The sequence below is a fragment of the Sabethes cyaneus genome, chromosome 2 (assembly GCF_943734655.1).
Source record: "Sabethes cyaneus chromosome 2, idSabCyanKW18_F2, whole genome shotgun sequence".
Lineage (NCBI taxonomy): Eukaryota > Metazoa > Arthropoda > Insecta > Diptera > Culicidae > Sabethes > Sabethes cyaneus.
This window is the reverse complement of record NC_071354.1, coordinates 246,379,027-246,401,411: the sequence shown is the minus strand read 5'-3', so window position 1 is coordinate 246,401,411 and position 22,385 is coordinate 246,379,027. Positions and strand designations below refer to the sequence as shown.

At 36.6% G+C, this 22,385-nt stretch overlaps 6 protein-coding genes across 6 annotated transcripts; 4 read left to right on the top strand and 2 right to left on the bottom strand.

The window, feature by feature from the left end:
• Positions 1 to 205: 205 nt before the first annotated feature.
• On the bottom strand, positions 206 to 970 carry LOC128736869 (general odorant-binding protein 67-like). Its single transcript, XM_053831367.1, has 4 exons — positions 923 to 970; positions 683 to 859; positions 377 to 619; positions 206 to 313 (listed from the first exon to the last, which is right to left on the bottom strand). The coding sequence occupies exons 1-4, from the start codon at positions 968 to 970 to the stop codon at positions 206 to 208; spliced, it is 576 nt and encodes a 191-aa protein (XP_053687342.1).
• A 1,307-nt stretch (positions 971 to 2,277) lies between these two features.
• On the top strand, positions 2,278 to 3,303 carry LOC128736868 (general odorant-binding protein 68). The gene is made up of 5 exons (XM_053831366.1): positions 2,278 to 2,334; positions 2,608 to 2,706; positions 2,770 to 3,054; positions 3,115 to 3,142; positions 3,206 to 3,303. Exons 1-5 carry the CDS (start codon positions 2,278 to 2,280, stop codon positions 3,301 to 3,303), a joined length of 567 nt encoding a protein of 188 aa, XP_053687341.1.
• A 3,827-nt stretch (positions 3,304 to 7,130) lies between these two features.
• Positions 7,131 to 8,077, top strand: LOC128736867 (general odorant-binding protein 67-like). Its single transcript, XM_053831365.1, has 4 exons — positions 7,131 to 7,145; positions 7,424 to 7,594; positions 7,652 to 7,918; positions 7,982 to 8,077. The coding sequence occupies exons 1-4, from the start codon at positions 7,131 to 7,133 to the stop codon at positions 8,075 to 8,077; spliced, it is 549 nt and encodes a 182-aa protein (XP_053687340.1).
• A 591-nt stretch (positions 8,078 to 8,668) lies between these two features.
• On the top strand, positions 8,669 to 10,251 carry LOC128736865 (uncharacterized). The gene is made up of 3 exons (XM_053831364.1): positions 8,669 to 8,887; positions 8,954 to 9,235; positions 10,135 to 10,251. The coding sequence occupies exons 1-3, from the start codon at positions 8,669 to 8,671 to the stop codon at positions 10,249 to 10,251; spliced, it is 618 nt and encodes a 205-aa protein (XP_053687339.1).
• A 439-nt stretch (positions 10,252 to 10,690) lies between these two features.
• On the bottom strand, positions 10,691 to 13,034 carry LOC128736864 (protein THEM6). The gene is made up of 3 exons (XM_053831363.1): positions 12,881 to 13,034; positions 11,086 to 11,300; positions 10,691 to 11,017 (listed from the first exon to the last, which is right to left on the bottom strand). Exons 1-3 carry the CDS (start codon positions 13,032 to 13,034, stop codon positions 10,691 to 10,693), a joined length of 696 nt encoding a protein of 231 aa, XP_053687338.1.
• Positions 13,035 to 14,639: 1,605 nt separating this feature from the next.
• LOC128737395 (general odorant-binding protein 67-like) lies at positions 14,640 to 22,171 on the top strand. The gene is made up of 3 exons (XM_053832022.1): positions 14,640 to 14,741; positions 21,568 to 21,690; positions 21,754 to 22,171. The coding sequence occupies exons 1-3, from the start codon at positions 14,640 to 14,642 to the stop codon at positions 22,108 to 22,110; spliced, it is 582 nt and encodes a 193-aa protein (XP_053687997.1). The 3' UTR covers positions 22,111 to 22,171.
• Positions 22,172 to 22,385: the final 214 nt, after the last annotated feature.

The window sequence follows — 22,385 nt, the reverse complement described above, 5'->3', positions numbered from 1 at the left end:
ATGTTGGGCCTGTGACTATCAATTAAGCAGACGTTACTATTTGAACAAGCTTTTGAAACATTCTCTAACAAAGTTTGATTCAAGCGTAAAACTGTCTAAGAAGCCCGGCATGGCAGTACCTATTCGTCAAATAAGAATTGCTGAATATAAAAACATTTATTTCTTATCTTTCAGTACAAGGAACTTTCAATAAACAAAAATAACATTAGTGATGTGGATGTTTCATCAATGCCATTATTGAACATCCTTTAGACAGAAAAGCTTTCTGTTGCTCACATTCGGCATTAGCAGTCCATGAAGAAGCGGGACAATTCTAAAAACGGCATATTTCAGCCACATTAATCGGTTCGTGATTTAAATTTAGCATTGAACTTACCTTAAACATGTTGGTTGGAAGACATTCAAGAAAAGCTCCAGCAGCTGAACTACATCCATTGCTGTCCTTTTGCGATCCTAGTGAGGATACTTGCGAATAGCACGTATCAACTGAACTTTTGACTAATGTCTGCCAATCGGTGGATGATCCAACTAAGGAGACCAGTTGAGTTGCAACAGCATCTTTGTTGATCGCTCCATTTGAAATGGCACCCTGTTGTGTTAAAATACACTCAGCAATACACTGCAAGGAAAGAAATCTATCAATTGTTAGCCAAATTAAATTGTACTGATGACGATGACTTGCATTAGCACCAGGAGGTGGAGTTCCGGGAGCTGGTGGTGAAGCCGACGGTGGTGGCGGTGGGAATTTCTGCATACATGCTGCGAATTGCTCTCTCGGCGGCATAACATTCGGGATTGCACAGCATTCCCTCGGGTTCTTATCGTTCGGAGGGGGGTAACATTGCGTTTGCGCCAAAGCCTGTGGGCATAAAAACTTTTAAGTAGCAATGCACAATATGGTCAGAAACCATCACATCTATACCGATGCAGTTAGGTGCAACACGAACAACAGCACCAAGCAAGTTCTCATGGTAATAAACGCACTAACCAGCTAAATCAAAAGTCAGAGAATATCTGTTGCACTTGACACAAAACCGCAGCTTTTAAATTACACCCATAGGCAGTGACCGTGAATTCATACTCGATAAAAACTGAGATGCTTCTTCATGTGGAACTGACCCGTGTATGTTAACTTTTTATCAAACGCTATTAACAATCGGTGGAAATGATGAGATTGCCGAAAAATTATTTTTCATAACACGCAACATATAAAGCTTTATATGGAAACAAATGGATTGTGAGCCTTCTGTTGTCATTATTCCAAAATAACACTAAAACATAAATTAGAGTAAATAGGTAAATTAGAAACTTATATAGGATGAGTGTGGCCACATATACGTTGAATGAAAGAAAAGTGCAAGACCCTAGGTGAAATGCGTATCTATCGAAATAAAATTAATAGTGGAATGTAATTGTGAAATTCCACTTTTCTTTTATTCCACTAAGACGCTCAAAGACAAACTTTTGCACATACACGTGTTAATGGCTTTCCCACTATTAGTCGATTATCTAAAATAAATTTAAATTTGTGATTCTTTCATAACTCGTTCTCATGCTCATTTTATATAATATTTTAGGTTTATAAAATGTTGTACGGTGGATGAAAAATGTTATTATTGTTTTAGAAACAAAATGCAGAGGAAATGGGTCAATTGGAAAAAGAAGGGAATTGATCATACTGGGTATCTGTAACTGTGCCTTGGAGATAATTAAACCGATCTGTGTGCTATCAGTTTTATTCGAAAGATATTTTAAATATTTAATCATAAGTTGTTTATTAAAAATATAAAAAAACGATTTGATCGGCAATGAAAAATTGCTAGAGCAATATTTGCTGAAAAATTGCGCTGTTTATTATTTTATAGATTCAAGGGATTCATCGAAATTAGCTATTTACCCCATAATATCTAATTTTTCGCAAACTTTGCATCTCTGTTTTTAAATTATTCGTATTTATTTATTTAGTATTTAAAATCAACAAAGAGTTAGGTCGAAGTGTTACAGCGAAAACCATCAATCAACGCTGTTGGAAAGAAATTCATATTGTTTCACTTTTTAGATACAGGTTGTTTATATTTGAAATTGGATTCGAACACAATGGGCTCAGCAAGAGCTAATTTTCGGAATAAATTGCGCATATCTGTCACTCATTTGTTCTCCAAAAACCAATTGAATCGTGTACACGTATAAAAGTTGTGTTTTTATTCTCAATAAATTGTTTAAAAGCTATCCACTCGCTGAGCTAATGCATCAGTTACTAAAACGAAGCAATCCAACATGAATTCCTTCCCGCAACTATTGATCGTGTTGCTTAGCACCATTTTTGTTGAGGTAGTGAGTTATAAAGTGAATATTATTTGGCATGGTAAAAATAACGGTTGTATAATTCTAGCTTAGCACAGCTCAGACAAACCCTGTCTGCTCCAACCTGCCAAATCTCAGTGGCCTATATGGGAATAATGTACGTTATGTCGATCATTCATAATTTAATATGGGGTAAAACATAGATTAAATTTATCTTTGAGTATCTTAGTAAAGTCATATATATATGAACCATGTAAATATTGCATTCTGTAGTTTACATCTAGTGAAAGTTATTCCTTTCAGTCATGTTGCACTTTTCCTACGATTCTGGAAAAAAAGTCCATGGAAGAATGTTGGAATGAACAAAAATCGTTGAACGTATCTGATCCAGCCAAACATTGCGTGAGTTTGAGATTCTTAGTTATAACACTGCTGTTAAAATATTAATCCCATTGTTACATACAGAAAGCCTTGGAATGCTTCTTCAAGAAAAATAATGCACTCAAATCGGATTTATCACTCGACAAAGATGCCACTGAAACTTATCTGAACAACCAATTAAAGGACAACGTGGAATGGCTAAAATTAGTTAAACAAATTGCCGTAGACCAATGTCTGGTGAATATTGAAAAAGATTATACTAAAATGATGGACTTTTTCAAAACGAACAACATGGAACTGCCCGAACCAGGAACGTGCTCCATGAAACCTATGTTGATGAGCATCTGCGTTATGGCGAAAGGTTTTGCGGTACGAGCTTACATTTTCGTTTCTATTGTTTGACATTAATTCTTCTCTAATCTTTTGCAGCATTGTCCAGAGAATCATTGGAACAAAGGTACTCCGTTTTTCACGAAAAACTTAGGCAAAAATCATAGCATAATTTTTAATCCTATTTTAGGTTCAACTTGTGATGAGTGGAAAAAATATCTAGAAAACTGCACTAACAACATTGAAAATACATTGGAATTCTACAAACAGCTCGACAAAGCTCAGTAATTGCAATTACTAAAGGCTTTGAAAAATAAGATTTTTCATCAGTAAATATAGCCCAATAAATATTTATGCAAAATTCAAAGTTTAATGTTTTTATCATTCCCTTGTTAACATGTTAGTCTATTTCAAGAGGCTCGGAAAGCTGCGTTTCCAGTTCAGCGTGTTTTATCCTTAACTGTCGGGAGCTTTTTAAGGTCTGTGTACTTTAAACATGATGATCTGATTACTTCCGTGAGAAACAGACTACCGTGAACGTACCATATTCTGCGCAGCTCCTAATTCTGCGCATTTTTCTTTATATATGTATTTTTCAACATGGTGCATAACTATGGCCATTGTGTTATTTTTTTATAAATCTCTGTTGAATATTACGCCATTATTCACAAAAGGGCCATAATATTTGACAGCGAAATAAATTAAAGTGAAACTGAAAGTATTTTATATGTCAGAAAACAACGTCGTTAGCGCCAACGCTAAAACTGTCCTTCTAGAAAATTAACAAAATTATGATCGAAATTCTTTGCAATGATCAAATTACCCAGCATAATTAGAAAGAATAATTAGTTTTAGTCATGTTTTAGGCAAAAAGAGTGATTGCCTGCCTTGTTTTCGTTGGAAAAATGCGATGCAGTAGTGCGCAGATTTAGGCACAGATTTTTTATTCATGTTCCAAATTCTGCGCAGTAATGTATCCTATGAAGAAATCGTGAAAAAATACGCAACTTCTCCCAAATGGCTGAGGTATAGAGGCATAGAAATTCAAGTAGAAACTTTAACTTGCATTGATTGGAATCCTGTGTTACGGCTCGGGGTCCGAACCTACGAACGCCAATTCATGGAACCATGTCTTCTGATTTTTTTTGACAGTCGAACTTCATTGAGCTGTCAGGGAGTGGGGAAGTGGTTTCTATATGAAAACACAATTGTTAATATTAGTCTAAAGTATAATGTTCAGTATAGAGAAAACCCGAATGAACTCGCCCTTCACGTTATCGACAATAAAATATTTAAAATAAGCCAATCCAAATGATAATAATGTTCCTGTGCCACCTGGACAGCACAAGAAGGCCAGATCATGGATTTAATCATGGTAATGGCTAATGTCGGATTTTTGATGTGCTTTCAGCGTATAAAGACATAAACTACATGGTATGCATGTTTATTGTTACTTTTTAGGTGCGCAGAATTAGGAACAAACATGCGCAGAATTAGGAACATGGGCAAGAGAGTGCGCAGAATTAGGCACCGTGGATAAGTTTACAAAACGAAAGATATACTCAATTGTTGGTCGACTTTTAATTCCCATGTTTTTTACCATATATTATAGACCGTAGCACTACATGTTGCTGCTATCAACGTTATCAATTTAACTCTAGAATACTTATAATAGCGGAGGAACCATAAAAATGCCTTAACTGCGCAGAATATGGTACGTTCACGGTATATTGATTTCCAGATGCTTCGATGACATTTTGTTGCGGTTGATCATTTTCTCTCCGTATTCATAGAAATGAATGTCAAAGGTTAAAATTAATTACATATGAGTTGTATTGTTTTCTGTCATGACAATTGTATGATTTTCATATTTTATCAGAAAACTGGACTTCATTTTTAGTGGATTGGTGAAAAGAGGACGGGAATCCGTCCAGAAACAACCAAGTTACGGTCAATATGTGAAAATTACGTGACCCGATTTTGTCCGGAACCGCTTAACCGATTTCCATAATTTTAATATCAATTGAAAGGTCTTGTAACCGGAAACGTTTTGTGAGTTTTTTTTAAACAGACCACAGACCAGTTCAAAAGTTATGCTTAGAAATGTGCATTCTCAAGGTGTCAATTGGTCAATTGGGCTTCTCAGAGATGGTCGTACCGATTAACGCGCTATTAATCTCATTTATAGATAATATAGTCTCATTGATTACTATTAATTCAATATTTTTTGAAACTGTGACTCTACAATTGATGAAGGAACGGTAGGGGAAATTAATGAAAATTTTTTTTTGGAGTGGTCGGTAAAGAGCGGAAATGTGAGGGAGGGGGGGTTATTGGTAGGTAGTTGTGACTCCTACCTGTTGTCCAATGCTGGAAGGTGCATGGGTCGAACCAAGCCCCCCTCACCTTTCCGCTCTTTCCCCTCCATTCCAAAAAAAAAATCATTACTTTCCCCTACCGTCCCTTCCTGAATTGTAGAACCACAGTTTCAAAAAATATTAATATATACAGTCAGTCCACAATCATGGGTCACACACAATTGTGGGTCATTTTAGCTCTAGCTACTGATTAGCGTTTAAATATCACCTAATTATTGATCAAATTATTAGTGCTACTTATGAGTAGCAATTTTAGCAATCACTTCGTATAATATTCACGCATTAATCAGCAGAAAAAGCTAAAATGACCTATAATTGTGTGTGTCCCATGATTGTGGACTGACTGTAAGTGCTTGACAGTATTTCAAGGTCAAAGCTAAAAACACGAGGTTGGTCTATTATTAATTTGTTTTTTGATTGGATTTTAATTTGAAAGTTATGAGTAATTGTGTACAGCACAGTAAAATTTACAATTATTTATAACGATTTTAACCAGATAGTTCACCAGATTTCAACTGTTTAATATCAAACGAGAGGCCTTAGTGCTTTGAGTATGTTGGGGTTTACCAAATTGCTGGCTGTGATTCGGAGGATTTAGAAGCACATGAGATCTTCACTTGCATTAGAGTTGAATCTTTATTTGCTGCCGATAGGCTTAACTGTCGCCTAACTGCTTTTTGAAATTTTTATTGTTTGCAGAGTACATCTATGCAAAAAGATACGATTTATGCAAAAATCTCATTTTCGATAAAAATGGCCAATAGACCACCGGAACGGCTCATATGAATTTGACACTAATCCATTTATTAACAACATTGTTTAGATAAATTATTGTAATAAACAAATGAATAAATGAATAAATTAACATGCTGGCTATACAGTTTGTTGCTGGATCACCGATTAAATTTGGAATGTTGACCAATGAGCGACGCTGGTAGAATTTTTTTTCCTGCATGGACTCATCACTGCGACCAGTATCGTTGATCTATTGTGATATCGCCCGGGCGTTTGCTGTATAACATCCACTGCATTTTTTGCCATAATCGCTATTGAATGAGCGATATGCTTATTAAATTTTATGCGTGCTTGCGTGTAATGGGGTTTACCCTTCCTTCAATGCTAGATTTACTTTACCCACCTTGCTCCTCAATGTCTCCAATTACAGCCATCCCTGGCGAGGCTGACCAGTACATTTAATTATAAGAGTAACTTTTTGCGCTGTCAAGAGTGCTTTTTATGGGGGTCATGTAGAATTAAGCATGAAGGAAGGGTAATGAGGGGCCTGAGAATAAACGCATGCTAAAGTCACTTGACAGCGAATGGCTTGATCCTACAAGATTCGAACCCACGATTACTCGCTTGTCAAACCAGACTCGATAACCTTGCGGCTACGGAGCCCCTTGGTAGCTAATTGGTCTATTAAGGTGAAATTAGTCGTCATCGATTCTGAAAATTTCAAAAGCAGTTTTTTTGGTTTGAAACAAAAATTTTGTTCATGAAAATATATTCGCTGTGTTCAGATTGGCAAGAGGAATGCAGTGAATACATTTCTATAAACAGAACCCCGCTTTTCAGCCTAAAAACTGCTTTCGAAATTGGGCTCTCCGACGAAAATTTAATGACTGCTAATTTCCCGTTAAAAGTTTTCAATGTCACAAATAATATGAATGTCATGTTCAACTTCATTATTATGGTTTTTATCGCAAATTTTTATTTAGTGGAACACAATGTGACAATATGATTAGGAACGAAGTACTTTAACCGCTTTCATCTATAAACAAGTATGTTTTTACTGAATTATGAGAATGACCATAACGATAGACTCCATTTAAACATGGTATGATGGCAGTGAATAATTGCTATAAAAGTGCACATTTGAATTAAGGCTTTGCCAATCATTGAACTAACACAGAATGATGAAACAAATCTTGTGCTCTTTGCTCAGCATCTGCTTTATACAAACTGTCGGACTTTTTAATTGCAACTTTCCTATCTTTGTATGTAACTTTGAGTTTTTGGTAAAATTTTAGGTACTACCCCAACCAGCTCCCGATAATCCAACTTGTGCAGAAGGAAATACTAAAATCGCGAAGGACTGTTGTCGCTTACCATCGTTAGTGGACCAAACCATAATAAATCGTTGTGCCACAGAAAATCCAACAATTGCCCCCGCTCCAAGTGTTAGGAGAACGGAAGGATGTGTACGAAATATAACTTGTAATTTTTCTTTAATTGTGATAGAAGTTTTAAATTTCCAGTGCATCGCTCAGTGTGTTCTGATAACACTAAATGCGTTCAATAATAATACAATTGATCGAACGACCCTAAAAAATGTGCTTTGGAAGGCCGCAGGTTTGGATCGAAACTTTGGCCCGCTGCTTAATAATACTATCGACGAGTGCTTCACTGTAATTCAAAATAATCCCGCATTTACCGCAACCCCAGTGCCTTCAGTGCCGGGTAGATCTGGCTGCAGCTTCCTTCCGGAAGGATTTTTCAACTGCGTCAAATCATCGTTATTTCAGGTTAGAGTAGATGAAATTTCGTTTTTTATAACAGCTACCAGGATAATTGATAAATATTTTCAGCACTGTCCAGCAGCTGTGTGGAACGACAATGCTGAGTGTAGACAACTAAAGCAAAAGTTATCTACGGGATGTTCGTTTAGTTCGCTGATGGGATAAGAAATTGCAATCATGGTAAAAGAAAAATAAATTTCTCCCAAATTTAGGAAAGAAAGTTTTACACAAGAAAAAGCTTCTTGGATTGGATTTGCATGGTGAATTCGGACCCTTCAGATTATTTATACACCATATAACACACCACAATTAAATTTAAAAATAATTATTATATTTCACGCAGTACTTAACCTAGTGAATTTAAAATTTGGTAACCTTATGCTGAGGCATAAGCAATAAAAATTAAATAATAAAGAAACTCTCAAGGTTTAATCTTTTTTTTGAAAAACATAAAAAATGATGTTGTTGACAAACAGGGACATTCGGATTCATAACGTAAAATACAACAATACATCATACATCAACATGCCTAAAATTTGTTACCGATTGAAGGTAAAAAAGTGACAATAAAATTTGCTTTGTAATTATTCTTAACAAAATGAGCAGCGATCATTTTCCCATTAGCAGCTGTTTTGAACTAACAACAAATTGGTTATACGAGCATATATAACCATCAGCCGATTCGACCGCATTCATATGTTCAACTGAACCGGCTTATCAATATCGTTTAGTTTTTTTGGAGCAACTTGTTCGAAAATGAAATCATTGGTCTCACTGATTTTGGTGCTAGTCTACATTTTACAACTAACCGACGCTGCCACAGACGCAGTTCCACCAAATTGCTTAGGAAAAACCTTCAACGTTGACCCGTTCTTTTGCTGCAAAACTCCGAAACTCTTAGATGAAGCCGTTGTCAAGCAATGCCTGCAGTTGTTCCCACCGCCGAGTAATCAGAAGGATGATATTAAACCAGATGTAAGTTGAAACAATTAGCTATTAAATCACAAGCATTAAATATATAAGTAATTATAATTTATTTAGTGCATGTCAGAATGTGTGATGAATAGGACCGGCATATTCAATCGGAAAAGCAGCGTCGTCGACGATAAAGCCATGAACGTATTTACCGACAATCTGGAAGAAAACTCTCTCTGGGTACAGGTGGTCGAAACTGCCGTCAAGGAATGCCTCGATCAAGCAAATTCGCGCAAACAAGTCTTCGACACCGACATGAGTACACTGAAAAAAAGGTTCAATAACGACAGGATTTGTTCACCTGCAGCCGGATTCATTATGGAGTGTGTCCATGTTTCAGTTTACAAGGTAATTCGTTTGAGTAAAATCAGAGTTCCAATATTGGCTACCACGTCTTTTTAACCCATTATGACCCGGGTATACCTAAATTTGGACCAAATGAAGTGAAACTCTGTAATCTATTATATTATGGCTCGAATGTGTCGGGAAACGCAAAATCGTCATATGGAATGCTTTCAAGGCCAAAAGGCGAAGGTTAAATATTTTATAGGCTCAGTTTCAAACAAACAAATTACAAAGTTTTTTACAGATTTCTTACCGAATTTTGTGATAGACTTTACATATAAATACTAATTTACATGTCAGGTAATGTTTCGTCACTAAATGTAGACTTTTTCATGCGTTTTGGAGACAAAAATTTTTTCGCCATTTTTTCAACTTTTTTTCCGCCATTTGTCACAACTTTGCACTGTTGAAAATACAGATGAAATGACAAAAACTGACAAATTATATCACACACACATCAGATTGATGTCTTATCTCTCTTGTAGTGATATATTAATAATGCTAACTATTGAAATTCAACAGTAAACAGGTTTTGAAGACGAGGTATGATATATCATACGCTGGGTCATAATGGGTTAATCAAAAAATAGTGCACATGACAGGCTTCATTCTCACATAATTTTAACTTAAAATTAGGATTCGTCGCTTGGAGGAAAATATGCGACATATTTTCCACTAAACCACTGAACGCTGAATCGTGAATCCAATGCTTTATATTTACAGTCAATCGGATGAGAAATTAATCAGAATTATGATTTGAATTACTTTGATGGCGCATAACATGATAATACATGTTAAATGTAGTAAAAAGATATTCATCTAAGCTTAACTGTCCAAATTTCCGGAATTCATGGGAAAAAGTGTTTGGATCTTTTATTTTAATATATTTTTGTTTCTTTCAGAATTGCCCTGCTAAAATCTTTAAGAGCAGTGATACTGGATGTGCAGCTATAAAGAAGCACTTGACTCAATGCCCATTCTTTACCATCTTTCCAGACGGAAATACAAAGAAAAATTGATACCGATATAAAGTATCCCGCACTATGATATAATAAATGCAATGAAACGCGGTGGTGGTAACTATGAAATTCAATGCTCGAATAATTTTGTTTGTTTCACGAGGATATGTAATACAAAAATGCAATGTACTACAAAAATGCAATGTACTACAAAAGTTCAATTCAATGGACAAAGTAATCCCTCCCGATCAAAAGAAAATAAAAATAAATGTACAATCTATGGTTTTATATTTATTATCCTACATTGTTTCAACATTGCAAGTAGAAAGCCGAATTTGAGAAGGTTTCTATTACTCTCCAACCGAAGTGTATTTTCAATTGGTTAGTTCATTCAATTTGATTCATATTGTATAAATTCCTAACAGCACCTTATAATAACATATAATGAATGTCGATAAAAAATTCAAATCTCCTGTTTAAAAACTGCAATTGTTTTCGTCTAGCGCTCGCTTCGTAAAGTCGCACTGGAAATATCGTTCCATTCCAACCATTTTGCCACCTCCATAGGCATTTCTGGCTTCAGTTTGCTAGTACCGTTACTAACCAAGACGCCTCCTGCTGGACCCATTCCACTCTCTAGCTTATCTAAACAGCTTGTCGAGCTGTCCGTGTGGGTTGTGATGGGTTTCAACAGTGTCGCCATAACATCCTCTACCGAACATTCGATGACACGTTGGCGGCATAAAGCAATGCAATGGATGAATCCGTCTGACAATCCAATGAATCGATGTTCCATAAAGATCGATTGATCATCCCAATAAACAACCTGCAAATGTAGCAATAATGCATAAAAACATCAACAGTTAAACTGATTCTACGGAGTAAATATCTTACCCTAGAACTAATAGTAAAACGAGTGAATGGTCGTATGAATCTCCTATATCGAATGGTTGTAGCTCCTTGTACAACTGAACCACCTTTGCTGCGAATGGTTCTATAGAGTAGTGTTCGCTCGTAAAAGTCAACTCGGGCAAAATCGATCTCACGCAGATAGCGAGCATTGTTCATATGGTACAACAAGGTATCGATATCATTTGTGAGACATAAACCTACAAATCGTAAATAAAAACAAACAATTAGGCCATTACAAATATTTAAAAAACTTTTTGTACTTCCGATGTTGGGTAACTAAAGAAAGGTGGGAGAGAAAAAAATAGTGAGATTGTTTAGATCGACACTAAAAAAATAGGCGATTCAAGATATTCTACTCAAAATTTGAACGTGAAAACCAAATCTATTCTTGCTTTTCATATATACTTTATGCATGCAAAATCCACCAGAAAATGACAAAATCGAAAGAATTTTTTTGCCGATTTTCGGTAATTCCATTGTTTGAATTTCCCCTTCTAGGCTGTAGAGCCCACAAAAAATTAATTTTATACAAAACATTTTGAATCATATCCCACAAATTTGGTTTGCCTACCGATTTTTCAAGCCAGTTTCAAAGGGGAGGTGATAAAAACTTTAAAAATAATTTGCAATGGCCTTATTTCAATGAGTATACAGAGTTCACTTGAAAACACTTCATTTCTGTGTTTTATTATTATTTGAGCGGTTGGAATGTTCTAAATATTTATGCTGTTATGATACTTTTAAATACACTAACAATTAATCATCATTTTAAATTGCTTGTAGCATTTGATCAGTTTTTGGCTGCGCTCAGTCTCATCTAAATGAATATTGAAATGAAAGAATGTGGGCCTTTCTCTTGAAAATAAAACGGATTATACTTTTTTGGGCCACCCTGAGTGTGAGCATCGAAGCAGTTTAAAACGCACTTTCATACTTCGAAACTGAAGGATCGTGTGTAAGTTTCATTTGGTTCTAAAAGGATCATGCCAACCTCTGGTCGTGTTGGCATGAAATCCGTCTATTACTCTAGAAATAACAAACCTGAAAAAGTTGAATCCATTCGTAAATCCTTGAATTCTTGCAGTTTGAAGGTCGATATACTTCGAAACTTCAAATAAAAAAGATTGCTAGATAGAGAAACAACGGTAACTATTTCAATAGTGTTAGATACATTACCACGTCATGGGGTTCATTATGTTTAGTATTCCATGTAGACTAAACTAATTATTATAAATATTTTGTTCTTAATTTTGTTATTACGTTAAAGGGACAGGCATAGGTTATCATAGATCAATACAGTATTGTTCCGTATATTACATTTCGAAAGTACACCTTTGATTTGTATTAAAAGCAAGTATTGATTAGCACGGTAGTCTTGAAATTAGTTTACAGATTTGAAGTTTTAATAGCTTTTATAGTTTAGCTGGCTGCTTTATTTTTAGTCTAATATATTTCACCGTTTCAAACGATCAGGGCACACAAATTAGCCTCTTCTCTCACACTGCTAACGAAAAGTCACTGCTAACCAAATGTATTTGATATGATTCGGTGAGCAAGACTCATGCAGCCGTATAACTACATTCAATTATTTTCGCATCTATTGATTTGTTTTAGCGAAACTGTATAATTACTCCACTTACTAAGCCCGTGTTCAAACCATTATGCGGTATAAATGATTGTAATAAAACGATCAATCATGGAAAACGTTTGAAGCCATTACTTCAGGGTCAAGGTCAATTAATTGGCTAAAAATCACGAAGATAATAATCAAACTTACCCCCAACACTAGTCGGATCGAGGATGTGCATTTTTTTCTTGAAGTAGCGTGCAATAATTACACAAAGGCACATCCGTAGAAAGTAATGCAGCTCGAATAGAGCATAGAGTCCTACAATGACTCCCAACATAATTCCTGCCGCAGTACACAACATCTTTGCTGTTGTTCACTTTCTTCTGGTGAAACAAAAAATCCACATGGGAAATCGATTTTTACACCTTTACAATTGAAAAGCCGCAGCTCGTTGAAGTGATGCTTTCACCGTTCGTTGCAGCTATCGGTACTGCAATTCATCAAGGATCTGTGCGGAATTTTCTAACGTAGCGAGCAGCCTAGTATTTTTATGATTCAAACGGTCTTAATCATATTTATTTTAGACTGTAACAGATTTGACAATTTTGTGTTACCAAATATCAGCTGATTAGAAAAGGTTTTTGTCGCAAAAGTTAATATTTTATTTGCATCAACTTTATTTCTTGTTTGGCTTCTGAAGCCGCGGTTCAATTATGACTTCACAGCACAATTTTCTTCATTTTAAATTTAAATTGTTTCACATTTTCCTATTTTCGAGCCTATAAACTAAACAAAACTTTTCTCCCGACTATGTACTTCGATTGGTCATCATCAATTTTAGTTTGGGATTGCTTGACAGTTTCAAACACTGCAATGAACAATGACAATCTAAGGGTTGTTAAGATGTCCATTTCGCATGCGCTAAAAACGTGTTGCGATAAACTGTCATTTTTCAAACCTAATGCTAACAAGCGAGGTGGAAAGAAAGTACGATTTTGAAATTGGCCAAGAAAATATAGTTTGGAAGAAGGTCTACAGAATTATGAATCATTTCAATGAACAATTGGAGTGGTACCTAATTCAGATCAAGAATAAAATCGAATAATCTCCGCATGATAATATGACACGTGCCATACAAAATAATACCGAATTTTTCCATCAATGTTAATCATCGACGATAGTAAATTAAGCGCACATTTTTTATAAAACATCCATACAGCTTTCCTGGTTATTCTATTCTCACGATCAGAATCAATTTTCATTCACATTTTTCATGCACAGGTGAACCATTCGTAACAATATAGCACGTCATAACGGTCACAATGGCGACAAGTAATTAGCATTCATTTTCATGCAATTCATCAAGCAGACAAACGACGTATCACATCTGAATGAATGATAAACCTACCATTTATTGTAGTTACCTGAAGTACAATAGCAGATCATTTGAGTGTTTTCGTGCATATGTAACTCTGATCGGATTAAACGGCAGATGGAATCACGCATATGACAGTCAGGTGCACAACAGTTCAATAAACTTTGATTATTATTTTATATTCCAATTGAAACTAGTCTCTGGAGTTTTATATTGAAATTAATTGAATTTGAATTAATTGAAGTATCTTAATTTATAAAAATTAATCATTAAAAGAACGGATAATACAAACAAAACAATTTTACCAGTTCATATTGAAGCAATACTGTTAAGCTCTTAGAATTTTACCCGCCTTTTATGAATCAGGTAAATAAAAGTAGTACGAACTGATTGTGCTTAGTTACAAGCGGGATGCAATTTCCTCCAGCTTTCATTACAGCGATTTGGTGAGTATGCTTTGTGAGTGTCGAATAGTAATGATAGTCGGAAAATTTTGAAGTAAATATATAAAAACTCAGATGACAGCGACATTATTCAGTTGACTATTTTTTTTAGAATCGGTTTCATCACTTAACAGTTGAACTAACCGGTATGCAGTTCGTGTTTGCGATTGTGATCTCAGTTGTGGTGCTGCTCCATGGTGTAGCCTATGGAGGTGATAACCCTTGCGTCAATGGACCGCCAGTGAATAAGGTATAAAGGTCTTCTAATACATTCTGAGTGACTCCGTTATTCTCAATGAGAACTGACAGCCGTTGCAGAATTACACCGTCAAATTATCAATTCGATTTAAAAATAAAATACAGAAAAGTACTCGTTAAAAAATTTCACGTTATATGACGAAACCCAGATGAATGACGAAATCCTATACCTAGATGAAAAGTAGTATTGTAAGACTACTTTAGTTTGCTACTTTGGCTTAAATGTTAAAACGGTTAAAAATGGTGCAAAAGATGCTGTTAAATAGTTTCAAATTTTCGTGATACTAACCATGCTTATATTTATAATCAACATATAACCAACCTACAAATTACCTTGAGTTGAACAAATATGCGTAAAAATTAAAGTACTAGACAAAGCAAGGGCTGTTGGGTTGAATTGAGTTTGTAAATTCGTTGGAATAACTCGAAAATTTTCATTTGTTTCAGTATTATTGAATTAGAAACACGCGTTTCGCCTGTCTTTTAGACTACTAATTTTAGTCACTGAAACACGTGACTCATTATGCCTAGTATCATAAGCTAGTATCATATTGTCAACGATACTGTAGACTGCTTAGTGCTCCTGCGAGACCAGGGCCCGGCATCGTCGAAACAAAAATGAAACTGACTTTCTCTTACCTTCGCTTCACACATGAAGTGACTTGCTTCATTTGTTGAACAGAACGTTTCAAGCAAGCTTCAATAGAAGTTGGTGGCCGTTTCAATTGATGACGGCAGAAAGTCAGGCACGATTTGTCGACATTGGCTAGGTTATCTTTAATTTGCGTTGCATTGTAGGAAATTCAATTTATTTGCATTCAAAGTTTGAAACTGAAGCGGTGCTGCTTTTGTTGAAACGAAACTTCACTGCTTCATTACTGAGTGACGCTATGCAATTGAAGGTGACGTTGTCGGGCCCTGGTTGAGACTTTCGTTCAGTGGTGGTCCAGTAACATACTAACGGTTTGCATCAAGAAAAACTGTGCGATTTCATTTCATAGAAAAACCAACCCGATCGCCTTCAATTGTATCACGTTTGGTCAGCCGGTTACTAGGGTAAATCAGGTTCGCGATTTGGGAATTACTTTGGATACTTCGCTAACATTAAGCCACACTATGACGAAATAATTGCCATGGCCAATCAACAGTTTGGTTTTATATTCAAGATAGCAGAAGAATTTCGTGATCTTATGCGCTTGATAAGCTATTATACACAAAAATGTTCCTTGGGTGGAACGCTGTCAGTTTCGTGAAATGCAGATTTTAGAGCGAAGGCAGTTCGCAGCTCAAACTGTTTTTGTGGGAAAAATTTTATCTGGAGGGATTGATGCTCCGAGTATTTTACAGTAGTTTTACATGTATGCACCGGAAAGAACTGTAAGATCCAGAAACCTGTTGTTCTTACCTCAGCGGAATGTAACGTATGGGCAACATGTACCATTTCTAGTTACCGACTTCAATGCTGTAACTGATGAATAAGTATTTTATTTAAACGTAACCAATGAGAGGAGCGCCGTAGCCGCAATGTTACCGAGTCTGCTTTGCCAAGCGGGTAATCGTGGGTTTCGTATTTTAATAGAATCAGGCCATTTGATATCAAGTGACTTTAGCATATTTATTTTCAGGCCCCTTATTACCCTTTCTTAGAGCCAAATTCTATATTACTCCGATGAAGATTCTTAACAGTGTAAAAAATCACTCTTCTTATAGTTAATGTACTGTTAATGTAATGCCAGGGTCCAAGGATGGCTGTAGTAATTGGAGACAGTACTGGTATTGAGGAGCGAGATAGATATATTGGATCTAGCATTGCAGGAAGGGTAATCCCAATACACATAAGCATTTCATATCCGTTAAGACGAATTAGTTCATACACCAACCGGTATGGCGCTATGGCATAAGCATTTTTACTGTATCCGCTTTGCGGTAAAGCGGCCCACTCAGGTTGGGAAAAGTAACAGGAGCGCATGACCAGCTAAGTTAGGAGGTGTATATTCTGTACTTTTCGCCTGTCTAGCAACCCGGTTTCCCGTTTCGCGAGAATGAGAATAATAAACGCGCAGAATTGATCGAGAGAGCCCATGTGAGCACGAATGAACAGAACGGTGGGGGCGTTGACGCAACGCAAACCGACTGGAATAAACTTCGGCATTAGCACGTGCTCGATCGGAACGCTTTCGGCAAGACGCGACGTTGCACGAACGCTCGTACTGTTTGCTAGTTGTACGACTCGTGCAGTTTGCTGCAGAGCTTTCGCCTGGGAAAAACTTGAACCAACTGTTAGCTGCGCCGTTCTGGTTGTGAAACGAGAAAACTGCAGAAAGCGCAGATGCAAAGCAAACTACACGAACTGCATGAATTCCGCTAGTTAGCTACACGTTTAATCCGTTGCTTATGGTAACGCGCAAGTTGAAACGGTCAACGATCAATTCTGGCTGGAAACTGCACGCGTCCACTACAGCTTCAATAAAATAACTAAACATTAGGATCCATCCGCTTCATAAAATATCTAGGATCAGGAAATATTAAGTACCATTTCAAAGAGTCCTCGAACTCGGTTAGCAAGGAATCCTTGCCAAGGATATTGCATACTTCAACCACAGAGAACAAGCATTCAATTAGCAAAAAAAGGTGTCGGGAATTTTTAAATCAAATTTCTAATTTGAATCACCTTATGTACTACTGTCACCTCTACGATTGTTTCCCAATTAAATAATCTGTATACTGACAACAGCTTGCCACTGAGTTATAGCGAAGCTTGAGTCATTTAACCCTCTAACGGGCAACCTCGTAAAAACGATGCGATCAAGCTAATGACTGTTTTATCATGAAAGTGCACTCAAAAGAACCTTAAGTTTTGATTTTCATGCAAAAATAATTATCTGTAGAAGCGCCAGCTTAGAAAAAGTTCAATTTCTCTTTTTCGTTTTTCATGCCTAACGCTCTAACCAGATATTTTTTCAATTCAAATTCATTACAAAATTGATATAAAGCATGAAATTTACCCATAGAAAAAAATTTAAAGTCAATCATTTTGTTCTAGATGTGCTTTTTCATCAAAAGTAAAAAAGGAAATATTCGCGCATTAATTATTTTCGAAATTTTTCGGAATTTTTGTTTTTGAAAAATGATAACTTTCAAATGCATAGTCAGAATGTTGTGATATTAATATCAAAATGTCAAGAAATCTATTCTGAATACGTTTCGCATATTGTCAATTCAAAACAAATTTCGTATGCGGCTCTGGAGCTCCAAAAGCGAAGGCCGTCTCCAGACGGCCTTACCCGTTAGAGGGTTAAGATCTGAATGCAAAAAAAGGATCTATCTCCGAACTATGTCCTTAGAGCGGTCGCGTTAAAAAAAGTTACATAAGCGGTCGCGTCGTGTACTGAGTACACGGCGAATAATACTGCCTATATCTCAGGACTGACATGAAATAGAAGGTTGCGGTTTTCGACAAAGTTGTTTATCAATTTAAGACGCATCTGGAAACGAACAATAAAGTTTGAAAACTGATCCGCTAGATGGCGCAAATGGCGACCAAAACAAATGATTCTAGAATCTCGATACTAGAATCTCTAATATCTCGGGACAGAAAAGAGATAGACGATTGCTGTCTTTGGCAAAGTTGTTTATCTGGACGAGATCAATCTGACTGCGGATAACAAAATTCGGAACTGATACGGTAGATGGCGCTTATAACGAGCATATTGAGTTTTTTTTTTGGAATATCTCAGAGTCGTGACGAGATATTGTGTTCTACAAAGTTATTTGTTCGAACAAGACACATTTGGAAATTCATAACAAAGTTTGAAACTGTCTCAGTAGGTGGCGCGCGTGGTCAAATTATAATCTTATGATGATATCTCATGACCATGATACGATAGAAAGTGGCGGTTTTTGACAAAGTTGTGTGTCTAGACAAGACGAATTTGAAAATGATCGGTCAAATTCAGAACTGTCCCGCTAGATGTCGCAGTTGGTAAAATCATATTTCATTTTGCGATATCTCAGCTTATGTCGAATAAACGGTAAAATGGCTTATCTGGTCTGGAAAAGAACACCAAAATGTTTGTAAATAGTATTCTTTTGACGATTTTCCCAAAACAGAGTTTGTGAATCATCGACAATGTTGATAAACTGAATAATGCACATATCACCTAGGGATACATGATACTTATTCAACTTACCCAAGTAGCACACTTACGATACTTTTATTTAAATCAATTTATTAATGACTCACATTAGTTGTATAACAATTAGTTGTACAGTTTTATAATGAGCATGTTATTAGGGAAGCTTGCTATGGTATGTTGAGGTAATGCTTTAAACATTAGAATGTTAGAATTATGTTGACACTTACCATAAAACAATACAAAACGAGCATTTGTTTGTTTTATTTCCTGCTATGATAATGACAATGAAAAATGTACATTAGATTCCTAACAATTCTATAATATTCTTATTACGGTCACTTATATCATACAGGAAATAACACACACGTAATACAAGGAAAGAGTAAAGAATTCGAGCCCAATGAAAAAAGCAAGCTGTTTTGCAAATGAGTATCAAGAGAGTGCACTTCAGTCGCGACAGCGTTAGCAAAACAAATAGCTTTGGTTTTATCATCACGCACACGTTAATAATTGCAAGCATCAACGTTGCCATTATGCCTGTCTGCCAAGTTAACTCCGGGATACGTTGCTGGCCCAACAAGCCACTCGTCGTATGTTCGAGTCTCGACTGGGCGGTGCCGCTTCAGAGTTAATAGGATCTTTGCACTAGCCCAGTGATTTTCTTGTACTCTAATAACTGGCAGCGACATCTATCGATAAAGAAGGGTCAAGTTCTGAAGGACGTTTATATCCATGCATGGTTTTGCTTTGCTGATAAATCTAGATTTTACCAGATTTTTTATTGCATGCCAGACAAAGTTCTAAATCTTCCAGATATTTGGTAATGTCCCAGATTTTTGTTTCTCCGTTCTGCAAAGGAGTCATCGCTCCTAATTTCAGATAACATTTTGTACCGGCGTTGATCAAAACTGGCAAGACGTTTCCCGAAAAAGTCCTCCCCATCGGTCAAATTGATCGCCAGATTTTGACATTTATTCGTGTTTGCCAGGTTTTCGAATAAACCTATTAGCGACCCTGGGAAGAATAGGGACTCAAACACTCTAAAATATTTTTTTAAGAATGTGATGGAAACGCAGCACGGGTTTCCAGGAATCTTGTTCTGGTGATATTTCTATATAGACGATGTAGACGACGAAATTGCTTCGTCAAAAGCATTTTGATCAGTCTGTGCTCTTCATCTTGTCTTTTGATAAAAGTTGAAGCAATACGTATCAATTGCTTCTTTCAGGAAACCATAAAAATAGCTGTTGATTGACTGGAATTGACAACGCAATCGATGATGAAAAGGACAACGATACGTTATCTAACGTGTTTTGACTACAGAAACCACTTTGTAGCGAACAGCAGTGTTCTATGCCATCATGGTTCCGCAATATTCCGAAAATAATTTGATTTTCTCATCATCTCCACCTACTACTACTTCATTCCGAATTTAATTTACCTTCATCGGAAGCAAATTGACATGATAAACAACTTTGTCGAAAACATCAACCTTCTATCTCGTCATGGTTCGGAAATATCGCCAAATGAATTAAATTTCACCGTATACTCCATCTAGCGGACTAGTTCCAAACTTCAGAGTTCGTTACCAAATGCGTCTTGGCTTTACAAACAACTTTGTAGTAAATAGTAACCTTTTAGCTCATTACGGTTTTAAAATATTCTTAAATGAATTTAATTGCTTCATTATTAGCGCCATCTAGCGAATCAGTTCCGAATTTTGTTGTATATCACGGGATGTGTCTTAACTAGATAAGCAACTTTGTCGAAAGTCGCAACCTTCTATCTATTCACAAACTTGAGTTATTGCCCGCCGTGTACTCAGTACACGACGCGACCGCTTGCGTAACTTTTTTCATTTCAAAAAAGTTACGTTAGTGGTCGCGCTGGTGTACTGAGTACACGCGCGCGGACACACCATTTTTACAAGCATCTTTCGACCACTTTTTTTATTTCTTTTTTCTATATTTTGGCATCATTAGAAAGAGGAAGAGTAGATCTTCGAATACAACCAAAACCTGGTGTGATTTGATTAAAATTTCGATGATTTTTTCGCGTTTTTCGAAAACGCGTGTACTCAGTACACTAGCGCGACCGCTCTAGGGTTAATGTAATGAAAATGCTGAGTACTCAAAATTTAGGTCATATAGTGCACTTTAGTTTTTATGAAATCTCGAACCCATAATCCATCCTCACGTTTCCTTGTCCATGGGGATGAATCTTCATACTTCGTAAGAACATCATTGTACAACCTTCGGGTACGTCTTTTAGCCATTAGACTGGCTTCAGTGTTCTGTTTGGTTGTTTACTGGCTCGCAAAGATTCTTCAAGCAGACAAATCCCTCTGATGGTGGTTTGGTTGGAATTGAATGTCTCGGCGAAATCATAATCTAACCGTGTTAGGTTTGCCATACTCGTTCTGACACCATCAAATGCTGCTTCCGGTATTTGGTTCTACTACGACGCTTGCTACTATTCTACGAACGATAGTATGCTCCTCACGGAACTGTTTGAAAACGCTGGACATGATCGATTTAGCGAATTTTAGCGACTTCGTAATTTTTGAACCTGGCCACGACGGATTTTCGAAGTGGGAGTCTAAAATTAATTTTCAGTTTGCACCTTCATCAAGTATAACTTAAAAATAGTTTATATATATTGATTGTTCTTTTCCTCATACAGAATCCGGCAGAATGTTGCGAAACCCCAATGCTACTGGATAAGGAAATTATGATGGACTGCTACAAGCAATATGGAGAGCAAACAAAACGTCAGATGAAAATGGAAGGCATTCCACGCGGTTGTGTAAGTTTTCTGGTCTGATTCGTATTTCTGAGCCTCAAACTTATTAGGTTCTATAATTTGTAGTGCATTGCAGAATGCGGTTTAAACGCCACCGGACTTTATTCAAACGGAATGATCCACCGGGACGATATGACTAAAATGTTTATGGATGTGGTCAAAGACATGCCACAGTGGCAAACGTTAGTACGAGATACCCTCGATGATTGCTTCAAAATGGCAGAATCAATGATGGATCAAATTGAAGCCGGTGCCAAGCTGGAGTCGAGCTTTGAAGGAGAGAAAATTTGCCACCCGATCTCCGGAACAATCTTACGGTGCATGGGAATGAATATGTTTGCCAAGTGTCCAGCCGGAGTGTACAAGGAAAGCGATGAATGCAACCAACTGCGAGAGTATTCGAAAATGTGCCCAATTATCTAACAACGAATGCATATTGGAGCGGAATAGTACAAATTGTTAGAATCTCTTTAGGACTCAGGCTGGCGGAAAGCTTGCTTACAGTTAGTAAATACTTTACTTGTTGCAAATTAACAGTTTAAACTTCTTGAATTACGAACACTCCATTGGCACGCAACAGACAGCTGCAGTTATAATTATTCAATTTAATCATCCACACGTTCCTCCCAGATGGCCTCGAGGTACGATGCTGGTCTAACAAACTAGTCGGCGTATGTTCGAATCTCAGCTGGGAGAGG